This window comes from Lathyrus oleraceus, chromosome 3, assembly GCF_024323335.1.
Source record: "Lathyrus oleraceus cultivar Zhongwan6 chromosome 3, CAAS_Psat_ZW6_1.0, whole genome shotgun sequence".
Taxonomy (NCBI): Eukaryota; Viridiplantae; Streptophyta; class Magnoliopsida; order Fabales; family Fabaceae; genus Lathyrus; species Lathyrus oleraceus.
The window spans coordinates 140218133-140236196 of NC_066581.1; the positions used below are offsets into that span (position 1 = coordinate 140218133).

An 18064-nucleotide genomic window follows, 5' to 3' on the forward strand; every position below is an offset into this window, starting at 1 on the left:
TAAAAGTGTAGGGCAATTTAAAAAATTCGTAGAGCTTCTAAAACAATTGAATATCACAATACCCTTTACAGAAGCCATCACTCAAATGCCCACATATGCTAAGTTTATCAAAGAAATCTTATGTAACAAGAAGAAGATAGAGGATAACGAAACCGTTACACTTATTGCTGAGTGTAGCACCATAATACAAAATAATATGCCTCTTAAGCTCAAAGACCTAGGTAGTTTCTCCATACCTTATGTAATCGAAAAGTTTCTCATAGACAAAGCACTATGCGTCTTAGGAGCCAGTATTAGTTTAATGCCCTTGTCCATATGTGAAAGGCTAAAAATGGGAGAACTAAGACCTACGAGGATGTCCGTACAACTTGCGGATCGTTCTGTTAAATTTCCCGTAGGTATGCTAGAAAACATTCTGGTACGCATAGGAAAATTCTATATTCCTACTGATTTTATAATCATGGATATAAAAGAGGATTCCAACATCCCTATCATATTAGGAAGACCATTCCTAGCTACAACCAGAGCTATTATAGATGTTAAGAAAGGCAAGCTAACCTTTGAAGTTGGTGAGGAAAAAGTCGAATTCATTTTGACGCAATTCCTAAAGGCACCAGCTATAGACGATACCTGTTGTCTACTAGATGCCATCAACGAATGTATAAGAGAGATGGAGAATGAACAAACATCATACTCCGAAATACTGAAAATTCCAAGGCCTCCTACTTTTGAAGATGAAAATTGGAGTAAGGAATACCAAGATGACAGCCTAAGCAATGCCTAGCACTAACGCCCGATCATATGCCTTGCCTAAATAAACTAGCCCTAGAACTTAAGATGTTACCCAAAAATTTAAGGTACGAATTCCTTGACACTGAACTTGAACGACTTGTAATAGTCAATGCAGACTTAGGGCAGATAGAGATCGAAAAGCTTCTACACGTTTTGAGAAAATATCCAACTGCTTTAGGCTACAATATCTCAGATCTAAAAGGAATAAGCCCTTCCATATGCATGCATCGCATAATGCTAGAGGAAGACAGTAATACCTCTAGAGAACATCAAAGAAGGATAAATCCCATTCTGAGTGATGTAGTAAATAAAGAAGTGAAAAAGTTGTTAGAAGCAGGTATTATCTACCCGATATCCGATAGTCAATGGGTCAGCCCGGTACATGTCGTACCAAAGAAGGGAGGCGTCACAGTTGTTAATAATGAAAAAGGAGAATCTATAGCACAAAGAGTGGTTACTAAAAGTAGAATGTGTATTGATTATAGAAAATTTAACAAATCCACTCGGAAGGATCATTTACCTTTACCGTTTATCGATCAAATGCTTGAATGATTGGCTAAGCATTCTCACTTCTGCTACTTAGACGGTTATTAAGGATTTTTCCAAATTCCTATTCATCTTGACGACCAAGAGAAAACGACCTTCACATGTCTCTATGGTACATTCGCCTACCGATGAATGCCATTCGGACTGTGTAACGCTCCCGTGACATTCCAAAGATGCATGATGTCAATTTTCGCTGAATTTATAGATGACATCATGGAAGTCTTCATGGACAATTTCTCTGTATGCGGACAGAGCTTTGAAGGCTGCTTATCGAATCTTGAAATGGTACTAAAAAGATGCGTAAAAGTGAACCTCGTGCTAAACTGGGAAAAATTCCATTTCATGGTCCGACAAGGAATTCTACTCGGACACATAGTATCCGATAAGCGGATTAAAGTCGACAAGGTCAAAATAGAAGTTATAGAAAACCTTCAGCCTCCGAAAACCGTAAGAGAAATATGAAGCTTCTTAGGATACACCAGTTTCTATCGGATATTCATTAAAGATTTCTCAAAAATCAACAAACCACTGACTGGCTTATTGATGAAAGACGCCGAATTCAACTTATATAATAAATGCCTAGCGGCGTTTGAACAACTGAAAACAACTCCTATTACCGTACATATCATGCAACCGCCCGATTGGAGATTACCCTTTGAAACCATGTGTGACGCTAGTGACTATGCTGTAGGCGCAGTCTTAGGACAAAGAAGGGATAAGAAACTTCATGCAATATACTATGCAAGTAGAACCCTAGACCCTGCACAGATGAACTACGCCACCACAGAAAAGGAACTTTTAGCCATAGTGTTCGCTCTAGATAAATTTCGTTCCTACCTAGTAGGAGCAAAAATAATTATCTATACCGACCATGCTGCAATTAGGTACCTGTTAAACAAAAAGGGCACCAAACCAAGACTCCTAAGGTGGATCTTACTATACAAGAGTTTGACCTAGAAATCAAGGATAAGACGAGCACTGAAAATGTCGTGGCCGATCACTTGTCAAGAATGGAAGGTATTGAGCCTGAACAAGTGCCTATAAACGTTGATATCCTGTACGAAAGACTCATAGCCCAACTGGAAAGAAATACAGCTAAATATGTGTTGATTCTAAGAGTTGGCAGCAATTTTGGTAAAACAAAGAGTGTTCACAAGATGTCATGTGTGATGTCTTAACATGAGATATCCTATGTACCTGCTGGAGTTAAAGAACATATGCAAGCAGGATTGTTTCAGAATGCCACTTACAATGCTAAGGCTTCTGATATTGGATGTACCTGCTGGAGCTAAATTGGAAGACATGTGCTGCAGGATTGTTTCAGTTGACATACTCATTGTCATGGTAACTGATATGGATGTACCTGCTATAAAAGGAAACTGGATTATGCAGGATTCTTCCAGATGTCAGACCCGATGTCATGACATCTTATACACAGAACATTCAGTATGAATGTCTGGTGTTTTGTGATTGCATAATTGGTGGCAATCATTGGTTGATTGAAGATATGGCTAGCTGGCGCATTCTATCAGGGATATCAACTAGATTTGTTTATTTTCCAAGGAGATCTTTACAGCTGATATGAAAAGATTTGATTGGAAAATATATTTAGGGTTTTCAAGCTGTCCAATGTTTCTATAAAAAGGGACTCAGAAAACCTGATTTGACACACAACCAAGACTGAGCGAAATTTAGAGAGAGAGCTAGGGTTTGTGTCTGTAGGTCATTCAAGTCATCCATTGATGATTGAATTGGACTGATTTGTCTTCTTGATCAAAGCTTTGAAGCAAGATCAAGAGTGTGTCTTCTTGATTGAAACTGTGAAGTAAAATCAAGAATATTGTAATTGAAAAGTATTTTCTTTTCACAAGGGATTGTTGTTTAAAATCACTGGTGTTTGATTGTAAGGGAAGTGAGTGGGTTCTCATATCTAAGAGTGCTTAGGTAGAAATTGCACGGGTAGAGATTAGGTGAGAAATACTGTAACTTGGTGAAGTGTACGGATAGTCTTTGAACTAATTCTATATTAGTGGATTTCCTTCCTGGCTTGGTAGCCCCCAGACGTAGGTGAGTTGCACCGAACTGGGTTAACAATTGCTTGTGTTATTTGCTTTACCATTCTGTTTCTGTTTATCCATTGTTTATAACCAGATATCAGTGTCGTGACATTACCTTCGACATCTTATATTTGATACCAGAATTTCAATTGGTATTAGAGTAGGCATCCTGCTCTGGTTCTGGGTGAGATCTAGGGGCAATACTTTCTGGTACAATGGAAAGAGATGGAGGATCTGTTCATAGGCCACCAATCCTGGATGGTTCTAACTATGACTATTGGAAACCTAGAATGGTAGCGTTTTTAAAATCCCTTGATAACAAGGCTTGGAAAGCTGTCTTGACATGATAGGTGCACCCTGTAGTCACTAAAGAAGGAGAAGCCACTACTGAAAAGAAGCCTGAAGAACAATGGTCCAAGGAGGAGGATGATCTTGCTCTTGGAAACTCTAAAGCCTTAAATGCAATATTCAATGGTGTAGACAAGAATATTTTCAAGCTGGTAAATAACTGTGAAGTGGCCAAAGATGCTTGGAACATTCTCAAGACCACTCATGAAGGCACCTCTAGGGTAAAGATGTCTAGACTTCAGCTGCTCACCTCCAAGTTTGAAAACTTAAGGATGAAAGAAGATGAAAACATTCATGAATTCCACATGAGTATCCTTGAGATAGCTAATGCTTCAGGAGCCCTGGGAGAGAAGATGACAGATGAAAAGTTGGTGAGAAAAATACTTAGGTCACTCCCTAAGAGATTTGCAATGAAGGTGACTGCCATAGAAGAGTCTCAAGACATCTCCAACATGAGGGTAGATGAGTTAATTGGCTCCCTCCAAACCTTTGAGATGGGACTGATTGAGGGAACTGAAAAGAAAATCAAGAGCATTGCCTTTGTTTCCAACACAGAAGAGGAAAATAGTCAAGATGTGGATAAAGAGTGGGCCAATGAAGTTGCTATGCTGGGGAGACAGTTTAACAGATTGTTAAAGAAAATGGATGTCAGATCCAAGGCAAATGTCAAGAACATCTCGTCTGACATCAGTAAATCCAACAATGCTGGAAGAAAAGCAAGAGCAGATGAGAAGCCCAAAGAAGGAAAAGAGGTTCAGTGCTATGAATGTGATGGATATGGACACATCAGGTCTGAATGTGGGACCTACCTTAAGAAACAGAAGATGAGTCTTGCTGCCACATGGTCTGATGAGAGTGATACTGAAGAGGCTGCAAATCTTGTGACTGCTTTGACAGGAAGATGGGAATCTGATGAAGAGTCAAGTGATGATGAAGTAACCTTTGAAGAATTGGCATCTACCTACAGAAAGTTGTGTCACAAAAGTGTAGAGTTGTGCAAATAGGTTGATAGCCAGAAGAAGGAAATTACTCAACTTGAGAACGAAAAGATAGAATACTTTGAAACCATCTCCAAGTTACAATCAGAAGCAGTGGCTCTGAATGCCAAGTTAGACAAAAATCCACAAGCTGAAAATCAGAAGATAGCACAGCTGGAAAGTGAGAAGGCAGACCATGCAAAAATCATCTCAAAATTGAAGACTGAAGTCATGTTTCAAAATTCTAAATTAGAAGAGATGACCAAGTATGTAAGGATGTTAAGCAATGGGTCTGACTCCCTAGACAAGATTCTTCAAATTGGTCAAATAACAGGAGACAAATCTGGCATTGGGTATAATAACTCAAAACCTGAGAGCAGTAACACTGGTGTCAAACCTCAATCCAAATTTAGGTGCATTCAAAAAACTGTGATGTCACATAATATGTCACAGCACCAAAGGAGAAAACAGTTGAAAGGAAAACACCAAAGATGGAGATGCCATTACTGTGGGAAATTTGGTCACCTAAAGCCATTCTGCTATAAACTGTATGGCTATCCTAGGTCTGTTCAGGATCACCATAAATTCATACCCAAACATCACATGCCTATCATCAAAAAGCAATGGGTCCCCAAGACTAAGGTCACAGGTCTGATAGCTCACAGTCCCCTCAGAATCTCAGCCAAAGAAGAATGGTACTTTGACAGTGGATGCTCCAGACACATGACTGGAAACCAAGACCTGCTAACTGATCTGCATCAACATACTATAAGTCATGTAACCTTTGGAGATGGAGCAAAAGGTGAAATCAAGGGAACAGGTAAACTTGATTGCCTTGGAGTACCTAGACTTGACAAGGTTCTACTAGTCAAAGGACTAACTGCTAACCTCATAAGCATTAGCCAACTGTGTGATCAAGGTCTGAATGTTAACTTCACCAAAATTGAATGTCTTATCCTTGACATACAGAGTGAAATAATTATGAGAGGAATCAGGACCAAAGATAATTGCTACATATGGAGCTCTCGAGTGGGTTGTCCCTTAAAGTATTGGGTGAGTACATATGCCCTCAAGAGTGATGAAAAACAAGGTTGGGGAAAATGTCACACTAAGAGGTCACACTAGAAGTCCAGAGAAGAAAAGGTTATGATGGCTCAAAAACCTGAGAAGGTAGACCAAACAGATGGACATTTGACCAGTCTCAGGGAGAATGGAACTGTTGGGACTAAGCCACAAAAGTCTCTGTGCAAAAACGCCAAGGACAATTTGGAGAATATTTGGGTGACACCTGTGAAAGGTATAGAAGATGATAACAGTTGGGCTCAACTAGGTTGGATGAACCTATTACTATCTGCAGACAATGTTACACATGATGTCATAACATTGTATTATGACTTCCTGAATGCTGAAGCCAGGTCCAAAAATCAGATTCAACACAGATGGACAAAATACTGTTCTAGCTATTGTCACTCCATTAGGAAATTTGTGGAAGACAGATTCAGAAGTCAAGAGTTTGAACTAGAACTAGCAGACAAGCTTGCAAGGAATTTGGGTAAAATTGAATATGAGGAAGGGAAATTAGGGATTTGGACTCTTGAGAAATTATGGCAATTAAAAAGAAAAAATAAAATAAATAAAAATAATGTCTGCCATTTTAAAAGAAAAAGCCACATTAATGATAAATCATTCCCAAGCTTTGAAAACAGTATCTATTCCCTTGGCACACGCTACCTAAACTCAGCAACTGCCATTCCCATTCAACTTCTAAGAAAAGCTCAGCTAGGGCAAAGAAACATTCCTCTAAAGTCCTACAACATGTCCCAACATCCATCGTCATCTGGTTCCAAATCCTCCAAACATGCAAAGACTTCATTCATGGAGTTTGTAGATGAAGACGTTATGGACGTCACTCCTCTGTGCATGATACCAGGCGATATCACAGGTACCTCCTCCAATACTGGAGATAAGCAAGGTAATACCTCTGGTAACTCCTCTCTTCCTAAAGATATGCATTACACTGATCGCGCTATAAGGAGACAGTTTACTAGAATACTGAGTGAAGGACATAAAGTTGAAGGAGTCTCTACCCCTCTATCCAGAAGGGAACCCTCTCCTGAAAGAGAACCCCATGCTGATAAAGATGATGATTCATCTAGATCAGAAAAAGAGGTGGCCGCTGAAGGGCTTTGCTCTCTAGGTAAAACCCTACCTAGCAAGAAATAAAATGTGCCTCAAGAAAATATTATTGATCTGGAGGAAGAAAGCACTGAAGGAGAAGATGATTCTTTGGTTCATCTGGTTAAACCTAGCATAGCTGAGAAACTGAGAACTAAGAAAGGGGAAATTATGGCTAAAATGAGAGCTGCTAGAGTGAAAAAGACTGCAGGAGTAGGATCCTCAAAACCCTGGAGCAAGGTTGAGGTTGGAAAAAGAAAAGAAAGACACAGCTCTGATTCTGAGGAGGATGTTAAAGACGATGTCCCAGACATCTCCCCTGCAAAAAGGCAGGCTGTTCAGAAATCTCCTGGCAAGGCTGTTGTTGTCCATCTAGACAATATCTCCTTTCATTTGGAAGATGGAGCAGCAAAATGGAAATATGTCATTCAGAGAAGAGTAGCCATTGAAAGAGAACTTGAACAAGAAGCTGTAGAGGTAAAGGAGATAATTGAGCTGATCAAAAATGCTGGGCTCATGAAGAATGTGGTAACTCTACCCCAATGCTATGAGGGGCTGGTTAAAGAGTTTATTGTTAATATCCCTGAGGATATTCATGATAAGAACAGCAGGGAGTTTTGCAAGGTATTTGTAAGAGGCAAATGCGTAAAATTCTCCCCAAGTGTTATCAACAAGTTCCTAGGGAGAGGAATGAATGGAGGAGTAGATCTAGAAACCACAGACAATGAGGTCTGTAGGGCTATCACAGCTGGCCAAGTTAAGGAATGGCCTAGTAGAAATCACTTATCAGGTGGAAAGCTCAGCATTAAATATGCCATCTTGCACAAGATTGGCTCAGCTAATTGGATTCCTACTAATCATGCCTCTACTATCTCCATCAATCTTGGAAGAATCATTCATGCAATTGGAACAAGGGTTAACTATGATTTTGGCAAGTTCATATTTGAACAAACCATTAGACATGCTTCTACAAATGTTGTGAAGTTACCTATTGCCTTTCCCTCCCTTATCTGTGGGATCATCCTGAGTCAACAACCAGGAATCCTTGTAACACGGTGGGAGAACTGACTTTAGTTAAATGTTGCGGATAGCAAGAGTCGCCACCGACTTTTATTTTATCCAAAAGGAAAGGACATAAAAGAATAGGAAAGACCTTAAAAAGATTTTGAGTTCGGGGGGTAGGTTATACAAAGGGAAGGTATTAGCACCCTTTATATCCATGGTTATCCATGGACTCTTAGTTACTTAGCTCACTTTGTTTGTTTGCAAGAGTGTAGTGTGTGATTAGAAAAATTTCTTTAAGTACTTTGTAATGACCCTCGTATGGGTGTATACAAAGCCTAGTTTAGAAATTGTGAGGTGTAAAAGTAATTTTGAAAAGTGTGAGCAAGTAACTATGAGATGCCTACCCTAGATTAAGTCTTTCGTGTTCTCGTATATTCTTTCAATGGTAAGACTGTCCCTATTATTAAGGAATAGGTAGTCATTACCTTGGATGTGTTTAAGGGACTGGCGTAGGGTCATCGTATGGTCAATGAAGGCAACATAAGGGGTGTCTTTAGCAACTCGTAGGGACTATCATCATATTTACCGAAGGGACAAGATCATTATATCGTAGGCAACCTCGTAGGGACTTGATCTTTTAAGTTTATAGGGACTTGATGATTTTTCTATTTGAAGGGACTTTGCTTAAGACACCCCTATTTTCGAGGGACTTGACCATTTAAAGAAGGCAACCAAGAGGAATATCCTAGGAAGTACAGATGGCGATCAAAGATCAACTTACGTGTGTGAGTGTTATTTTTCAGATATTTGTCTTGAATTTAATTTTCTAAGTTCAATTATTTATAGTTAGTTTTTTGCACTCCCTAAATTACTAACCACGCAATAAATATTTACAAAAATAAAAGCAAGAAAAATAAATTCCTAAACTATTACATGGCTATGGGACAGATACATAATAATCAGGCGAGAAAGAATAAATTTACAACCTATACATTTGTTCCTAATATTATAAATAAAACAAAATTAAAATAAGGAAAATAATGAAGCAAAAATAGAATAGATAAACGCAAATAATAATAAAATAATAAATAAACAATGGTAATAAAGCAATAATAAAATAACAATAATAATAAAGTGATAATAAAAAGGTTAGAATTTTAAAAGAAATTATTTTAGGTTAAACAAGTTAGATTTTTTTAGAAGTTATTAGAAAAATATGAGTTTAAAATAAATTAGTAATAATAAAAGAATTTAAAATACATTAATGTACAAATTATAAAATAAAAGAGTTATATGAAAAATATTAAGTTAGTTATTTACAAAATAAATAAAGATTATAGAAAATATCAAATTATTAGATTAATAGGTTTATCATTTTATTCAATTAGAAAAATGGTCAATTAGATTTTATTTACAAAATATATAAGGATTTATTATTATAAGTAAGTAATAAAAAAAAGTTATTAAAATAGTTAGTATTTATTATTTATTTACAAAAAATATAAAGGTTATAGAAAAATATTAAATAATTAATTTAGTAGGTTTTCACGCCCTACATTACTAAACCACGCAGTTAATATAGGATCAATGGCAGGAATTTAAATGGCAGAAAAATAAATGGCAGAAAATAAAATCCTAATTATTACAACGCTTTGGTGCAGTTACATAATAAAGATGGCGAAAAGTAAAACTGAAAATATTACAAGTTAAAACTTAAAATATTACAAGGGCGAAGCAGTTACAGTGTATGAATAACATAAATATGAGCGAAAATAGGAAATAATAATAAGGTTTGTTAAGGTTTAAGAAAAGGTTTATGGTTTAGAGGAAACAACACGTTTAAAGTTTTAGGTTTGAAATTTAGAGTTTGTGGCGAAATTGTCAGGGTTTAGGAAAAATTAGGGTAGTTAGTTATGAAAAAAAATATGCAGATCTAAAATATATATATATATATATATATATATATATATATATATATATATATATATATATATATATTATATATATATATATATATATATATATATATATATATATATATATAAATGAATTAAAAAAAACAACGGCGTTGCTAGCGCAAAATTGCGATCATCGCAACTGGATCGGATAACACAAATGTCACGCCTCATACACGTATATGTGAAAACGGCGTATTGACACGATCCGATCCGAAAACATAATCAAATATATCAACAAAATAGATAAAGTATATATCATATATAAACTATTACCAAACTGTGTGTACGATAGTATAGATCAGCCACTCTCAGTTTCTCTTTTTTTTCTGTCTTTTTGGCCTCTTTCTATCAGTCATGCTAGTAAATATATATAGGAACAAATTAGGTTAATGATAATGGGCCTAAGTTTATTTTGAAACCCAATATTAAATTAAAAACTGAATAAAGTTAAATAATTAAAATAGTTAAAATTAAAATAAAAACTAATTAACCTATTTATTTATTCTAGACCCAATATTAAATTAAAAACTGAATAAAGTTAAATAATTAAAATAGTTAAAATTAAAATAAAAACTAATTAACCTATTTATTTATTCTAGACCCAATATAAAAATAAATAGACTCAAAAAAAATAAAAGTCGGGCACCAAAATGCTCGAAAAAATAAAATGAACACGTCAAAATAATCAGCGCGAAATAAATGACTCGGAAAAATACAGCGTTTGGTCGGATTTTGAAATAAAAAATTATGACCGTTTAAACTGCTCATACTGATCAACATATGACCAAAAATAGTCGTAAAAATATTTTTAGCATGTCAAATTAAACCACGCGAACCGCAGATTAATGTTACCGACATTTGCAAACTTAAACTTGACATTTTTTCGTTGACTAATTTTAGGCACAGTTAAAAAGTTAATTTGATCAGTCTGTTTGTAAATTCCGAGAAATTATTCCGGGTAATATTAAGACAGAAAAAAATGTTATGCTATGAAGATGATGCAAATGAATGTGAAACAAAAAATTGGTTAGAGTTAAAAATAGAGGGCAAATTTTGGGGTGCAACAGCTGCCCCTGTTCAATTTTCTGAAACCTGAGGAGTTAGATTGGCCTGTGTGCCATTCGTGACTTGGAAGGTTGAAGGGGATTGAACACAAAAGCCCAAAAATTTGCACTCGTCGGTGCGTAAAGTAACACTGATGACTAGTTGTATATGCTTAAGTGGGCTTGAAGATGCCACTTGGAAGAACTGGAGATGGGCTTATAGATGCCATCCATAATATCAGGAGGTGATAATATCTTGATGTTGATACCGGATATCAGTACTAGGTCTTCGTATAGGCCGTCTCTGAATCGTATCTAAGAACATACTTTTAATTTAAGTGTCAGAACCAAATCTTCGTGGCGATTTCTTTCTGAATTAAGTATCAGCATTAGACCTTCGTATAGATCGTCTCTGAACTGTTTTGAATTGTTGAATAAACCAGTAGAAATAAATCTTCGTGATGATTATCTCTTCTGGAAATATCCTGGATTAGGGAATAGATCTTCGTATAGACCGTTTGCCTAATATCCAAGAACAAAAGAGTGTCAGGATGAAATCTCCTGAAAATATCCTGGACTAGGGAATAGATCTTCGTATAGACCGTTTGCCTACTACCCAAGAACAAAAGAATACCAGGATGAAATCTCCTGAAAATATCATGGACTAGGGAATAGATCTTCGTATAGACCGTTTGCCTACTATCCGAGGACAAAAGAGTATCAGGATTAACTCTCCTGAAAACATCCTGGACTAGGGAATAGATCTTCGTATAGACCGTTTGCCTACTATCCAAGGACACCTTGAGTAATGATTAAGTATCAGCACTAGATCTTCGTATAGATCGTTTCTGACCTGTTGTGAATTGTTGATAGTATTTTATCTGTATATAACCATCCTGCAAGGAAAAGGTTAGTTTATGCAATATGTATGCATGCATGGCATGGTGCATCTAAGTAAATGTATTATGCACTTATGGATATGCCATGGTATGATGTAAATGATGTATGTATGAATCATGCGGCCTGAAGCGTCCGGATATCTTTGTATAACAACTGCTGGCTAGGGAAAATAAATCCCGATTCGTTGCTGAAGAATATGAGGAACTCGTTCCCGTCTTGTTTGATGGTATAGTATTTGTCACTTCCCGTATTCGTTCGTCGTACTTCTATTGAAGGAATAAGTTCCTGAGTATCCCGACTGAGGATAAAAGAGATGGACATAAATTCAAGGGGAGACGTAATTCGAAGCATCTATAAAGATAGATTTGCTCTACTGGGGATTTGTAGTGGGGATGAACCGGCGAAGCTTCGTTGAACTACTACCCTCGTTCGTCCTTAGTAAATACTATTACTGTATTTTATGCATTTCTGGTAAACATGAATCGTATTCAAAAGCATACATACATTCAAACACAACCAATGGACGTTTTCGCTTATGTAAATAGAGTAAAAGTAAATCTGGATTCAAAGATGAAATTTTATTTATATCACAAAGTGACCTATACATAGGCAAGTTTGTACAAGGAGACAGAAATCCTAGTAAGAGGAATTCGTCGTAAATTTTTTATAAAACAAAGAAAACAGCTATGTGAAAAATGATCCTATTGAGTTTCAATTCTACTATTGCCATTATCTTCAAATATCTCATCTTCTGCTGTTGAGACAGAAACGATTGGATTGATCTTTATCTGTTTGAACTTGATTTAGGTAGCACCATCAGTTGAAGTTACATGAGTGATCCAAACGAGACATAGTCATACGCTTTAATCCCTAACTTTTGCCTGGATTGCCCTTTCAGGTTTTTAATCCACCGGGATACCCTTTTTTGCCCAAGCCGCCTTGTCAGGTTTTCGACTTGCCGGGTGTACATTTTTTTATATATATCCCTAATTTTTGCCCGAACCCTTTTGGTTTGCCGGGATGCCCTTATTTTTGCCTAGGCCAGTCAACCTAGCGGGTCTCTTTTTATGCGTAGTATTTTTTAACTATGTCTGCGTTTACAGGCTGTGGAAAGTCTTCACCATCCATAGTAGTAAGCATCATGGCACCTCCTGAGAATACTCTTTTGACCATAAATGGTCCTTCATATGTAGGAGTCCACTTGCCCCTAGGATCACCCTGTGGTAGTATGATACGCTTGATTACCAAGTCATCAGCCTGATATACCTTTGGCTTAACCTTCTTATTGAAAGCTTTGATCATCCGTTTCTGGTACATCTGACCATGACAAACAGCTGCCAACCTCTTCTCATCAATCAAATTTATCTGGTCGAGTCGAGTCTGAATCCACTCATCTTCATCCAAGCCTGCATCCTTCATGATTCTTAAGGAAGGGATCTGAACTTCAATGGGCAGAACTGCTTCCATACCATAGACTAAGGAGAATGGGGTTGCCCCTGTTGAAGTACGTATTGTAGTACGATAACCATGAAGAGCAAATGGTAACATCTCGTGCCAGTCTTGTATGTTACTGTCATCTTTTGTATGATCTTCTTAATATTCTTATTAGCAGCCTCCACGACGCCATTCATCTTTGGCCGGTACGGAGAAGAGTTATGGTGTTTTATTTTGAACTGCGTGCAGAGTTCAGCAATCATCTTGTTGTTCTTCCGGAGAGAGCGGGTTTCTCAGATGTATATTTGATAAGATCCATCTTAGAAATCAATAAAGTGGTATGATTCAACATATATTGTCTTAGTCGGCGAGCAGCCTAAGCCAAAGCATAGCAAGCTTTCTCGAGCTGGGAGTATCTTGTTTCACAGTCGGTACCTTTTGCTAAGGTAGTATATTGCATGCTCTTTTCGACCAGACTCGTCATGTTGCCCCAACACACACCCTATTGAATTTTCTAACACGGTCAAATACATGATTAGAGGTCTTCCTTCAACTGGTGGCATCAGATTTATAGGTTCTTGGAGATACTTCTTGATTTTGTCAAAAGCTTCTTGACATTCATCATTCCATATCATCTCTTGATTTTTCCAGCGAAAACCTCTACATAGTCACGTAACATCCGACTCAATCTTTCTTTGACACTGTTTTCCAAGCCTGCTTCTATTTTGACTTCTTTCTTGTCTACTTCAGCACCCAGATTTACAACCTCAATTGATTCCTCATGCGGCTGTGTAACTTTCTCTTCTTGTTGTAATAACCTAGAAAGCTCTACAGGTACTTCACAATCTTCATCCTTTCCATCTTCAGCTTGATAGATCGGATTCTCGAAATTATAATTGGCAATAGTAGAACTGTTATCAACAGGATCCAGAGTGGATGAGGATCTGCATTTTAGTGATGTGGGTGTGTGTAAGAACACATAGCTGATGAAAATAAAATAAAAGAAAAACAAAGAGCCCAATATTTACGAAAACGACACGTCCATTGATTTTTATTGAATGAAGTATGCAAATGAAATGACATCCCGAAACAAGCATACCATTGTGCCCCGGGTAAGGCACAAGGCTTAAAGATAACAACTCAGTAATAGTATTTACTCCTGACTAAAGGAGATAGGAATAACGCCTTCAGTCTTCCAATTGTTGAGCCCATCACCCACAGTAGGAAAAATCCAGTTATCCAGATTGTAGTCTTCATTATAGTCATCCACAACATTGATTTAATCTTTCATGTTCCTTTGATTGGTGATACGAACAGCACGAGCACGACGAACAGCCTTCTGGGACTCTGCAGTGAAACCCAAACCAAACTTGTCAGACTTGTAAGGAATGTCGGGAAGCTGACCCCAAATAGTACAACCACCTTCTTCAACCACAGCTCTAGCATCTTTGAGGGAAGCCATTGTAGGAGGTACTCTGGTAACCACAAGAACTCTTTTAAGCACAGGAGGAGCTTCAGTAGAGGGAACGACCCAAGGAACTACTTCAAATGTCTGGCAAGGAGTCTCAACATATTCACTTTCCACTTCAACATACTTAAATGTATTCACATGACTGACCATATATTCTTCCTCTCCATAAACAGTTACGATCTTTCCCTTCACTGGATATCTCAACTTCTGATGTAGAGTGGAGGTCACAGCACCTGCCCCGTGGATCCAGGGGCGACCAAGCAAACAAGAGTACGCAGGACGAATATCCATTACATAGAAGGTAGAATCGATGACTTGAGAGCCTACTTTGATCGGGAGATCTATTTCTCCATGCACCACTCTTCTTGCACCATCAAAGGCTCTCACCACTATATTACTTGATCTTAACACAGCATCTTCAGGACTGAGCTTAACCTCTTAGGGAAGTACATTCAATGAAGATCCATTGTCTATCAACACATGAGACAAGGTAGTGCCCCTACATTCAATGGAGATATGTAAAGCTCTGTTATGGTTTCTTTTGGCAGGAGTCAAGTCAGCATCAGAAAAACCTAACCCATTATCATAAGTCAGATGTGCAACACAATTTTCAAATTGATCTACAGAAATTTCATTTGGTACATAAGTAGTCCTTAAGAATTTGATCAAGGCTTTAGCATGAGCCTCAGAACACAGCAACAAAGACAACATGGAAATTTTGGAGGGAGTATGCCCCAACTGGTCAACAATATCATAATCACTCTTACGAATGATCTTCAGCACTTCTTCCATCTGTTTAGAGAGATTTTCAGCAGTCGGTGCTTCAGCTTGCACAGGTTCAACCACAGGACCTTTGCCTCGAGCATCAGTACTTGGCTCAGAAGTGGAGGTAGTAGTTGGAAGAACTGTATTTTTTGAGGTAGCTGGACGAGAGAAAATTCTTCCACTTCTGGTGATCTTACTAGATCCAGCAATATTATCAACATCAAGGTTATCATCAGTAACAGGTGTATCAGTCAAAGGTTCCTGCTTAACACCATGGATATAAACATCAGAACCGTAATTCCAGGGTATAGCTTTATCAGAAGTATAAGGAATAGGGCCAGGAGTGGTAATAATCATGGGAGGCACTCTAACTTCAGCAACAGTCTTCACCAGGCCTTCAGCAGTAATTTTGATAGGACCCTTGGAAGTGATCTTGACAGGGCCTTTGGAGGTAATCTTCACTGGCACTTTATCTACCATATCCACATCTTCAAACTTCTTACCTCGAGTTAGGTGTTCACACATACTTTCCACAGAAGGAGTTCTCTCAAACAATATAGTGTAATTGTCCATGAGGCGTTGAATACCATCTTTCAACTTACAGCAGCTATCAGGTTTGTAGGCACAATAAAAACAGTCTTTGTTGCAACCTGGAAAGAATCCAGCCTGCACCAGCTTCTTCTTGATAATAGATAAGGGAGTAGTCACATCTGCTACTGAGGAAACATATGAAACTTCATCAACAGCATTAACAGTCTTCTCATGATTGGGCATGAGAGCAGTAATCACATTTGGAGTCCCAGGAGGGTCCAATTCAATCTCCCCAGCTTCAATCATATCTTGAATCTTATTTTTCAGCACCCAGCAATTGTTGGTGTCATGTCCCGGACAATTAGAATGATAGGCACATCGTGCATTAGGATTGTACCGAGGAGAGGAAGTATTAGGATTCTGAGGAGGGTCCTTCAAAGTAATGAGTTCCCCTTTCAACATGTGTTGCAAGGCTTGGGCCAGTGACATGTTGATCTTGGTGAATTGTCTTCTAGGCTTCTGTTGATTACTCTGTGGTAGCTCTGGTGTTGCAGGAGTAGGATTAGAAATGTAAACTGCTCCTACGGATTGGTGACTTCTGTTACGGCCAGGTTGACCATACACAGCATTAGACTCCTTCTTTCCACTAGGGGGCTTCTTTGCAGTGCTTGATGAAGAGGCATCCACCTGTATCTTACCACTTCTTATACCACTTTCCACACGCTCTCCAGTCATTATCAACCCAGTGAAACCAGATGATGAGCTTCCAATGAGGTGACTATAGAAAGGACTATTCAGCATACTCATAAACATATCCACTAGCTCCCTGTCAGTCAGAGGAGGTTGAACTCTGCCAGCCAGGTTTCTCCATTTCTGGGCATACTCCTTGAAATTCTCCTTAGCACCCATTGACATGCTTTGTAGCTGCATGCGAGTAGGTGCTAAATCAGCATTGTATTGGTATTGCCTGTAGAAGGCCTCAGCAAGATCATTCCAATCACGGATATTGACACTCTCCAATTGATAGTACCATTCCAATTGAGCTCCAGACAAGCTCTCTTGGAAGAAATGAATCCATAACTTCTTATCAGCAGTATGTGGTTGAATCCTCCGGACATAGGATCTTAAATGCAACTTGGGACATGAGATACCATCATACACCACAAAAGCAGGAACCTTGAAACCAATAGGTATAACCACTCCAGATATTAAACTCAGATCTTCAAAATCCAGCCCAGAAGATTTTTGTAACTCCATAGCATTCATTCTATCCACCAGCATCTTGTACTTATCTTCATTAGGATCATGATAATAATTTGCTTTAGAATCAGAATCTCCCACAGTATCATGGGGACTACCTCCCTCTTTCTCAGAATTTTCAGACTCATAATCATCAACCTGTTCCTTTGTCTTGATAGGGCCTCTGAATCTTCTTCCCAGATTGATAAGGCCTCTTGATCTTCTAGTCTTCTTCTTCTTCTTAGCCAGCAATGTCTTCAACTCATCTTGCCCCTTGGACAAGTTCAGAATCAACTCTTGGAATTGTGCATTCTGAGCCTGGAGATCTTTGACAGTCTGTTCAAGAGCCATTTCTGCTGAAATAAACAGCGAGAAGATAAGATACCTGTTCATAAGAAACCTGTGATGCAATAATATGGTATGTAGATGCTTATGCAATGTTTTCAAGGACCGTAGGATTTAAATTTGTTTAAACCACCAAAAAGTAAAATTTTATTAGTAATAAACTTGTTTGCCCCTTGGGCTTACAATAAAAATGAAATGAATACAAAAAAAATGGGGTTTTAAGTCTCCCATGGACGTTTCCTCTTTGTGTTGAGGTATGAGTTGAGATTCTGCTCCTCGTGAAGTTGTTTTGTTAGCTCCAGGATTCTTTCCTGACTTGCCTTGTAATGAGTCTCAAAAGTATCTCTTTGCTCCTTCAACTGGATCCAGGACCTCTGTAACTCTTCCATGTCAGTGGGCATGTCTAGATGAAGAATGATGTAAGAAGTATCTCCTTCAGCAACAGGCTCCATGGTAACTGGCAGGATAGCAGGATATG

General features: G+C 38.0%; 1 protein-coding gene across 1 annotated transcript; it reads left to right on the top strand.

The window, feature by feature from the left end:
- Nucleotides 1–331: 331 nt before the first annotated feature.
- LOC127130072 (uncharacterized) lies at nt 332–784 on the top strand. Its single transcript, XM_051059145.1, has one exon. The coding sequence runs from the start codon at nt 332–334 to the stop codon at nt 782–784; it is 453 nt and encodes a 150-aa protein (XP_050915102.1).
- The last annotated feature ends 17280 nt before the right edge of the window (nt 785–18064 follow it).

Coding starts and splice junctions, on each gene's coding strand:
- LOC127130072 (XM_051059145.1), top strand. CDS start 332: ATGGGAGAACTAAGACCTACGAGGATGTCCGTACAACTTGCGGATCGT.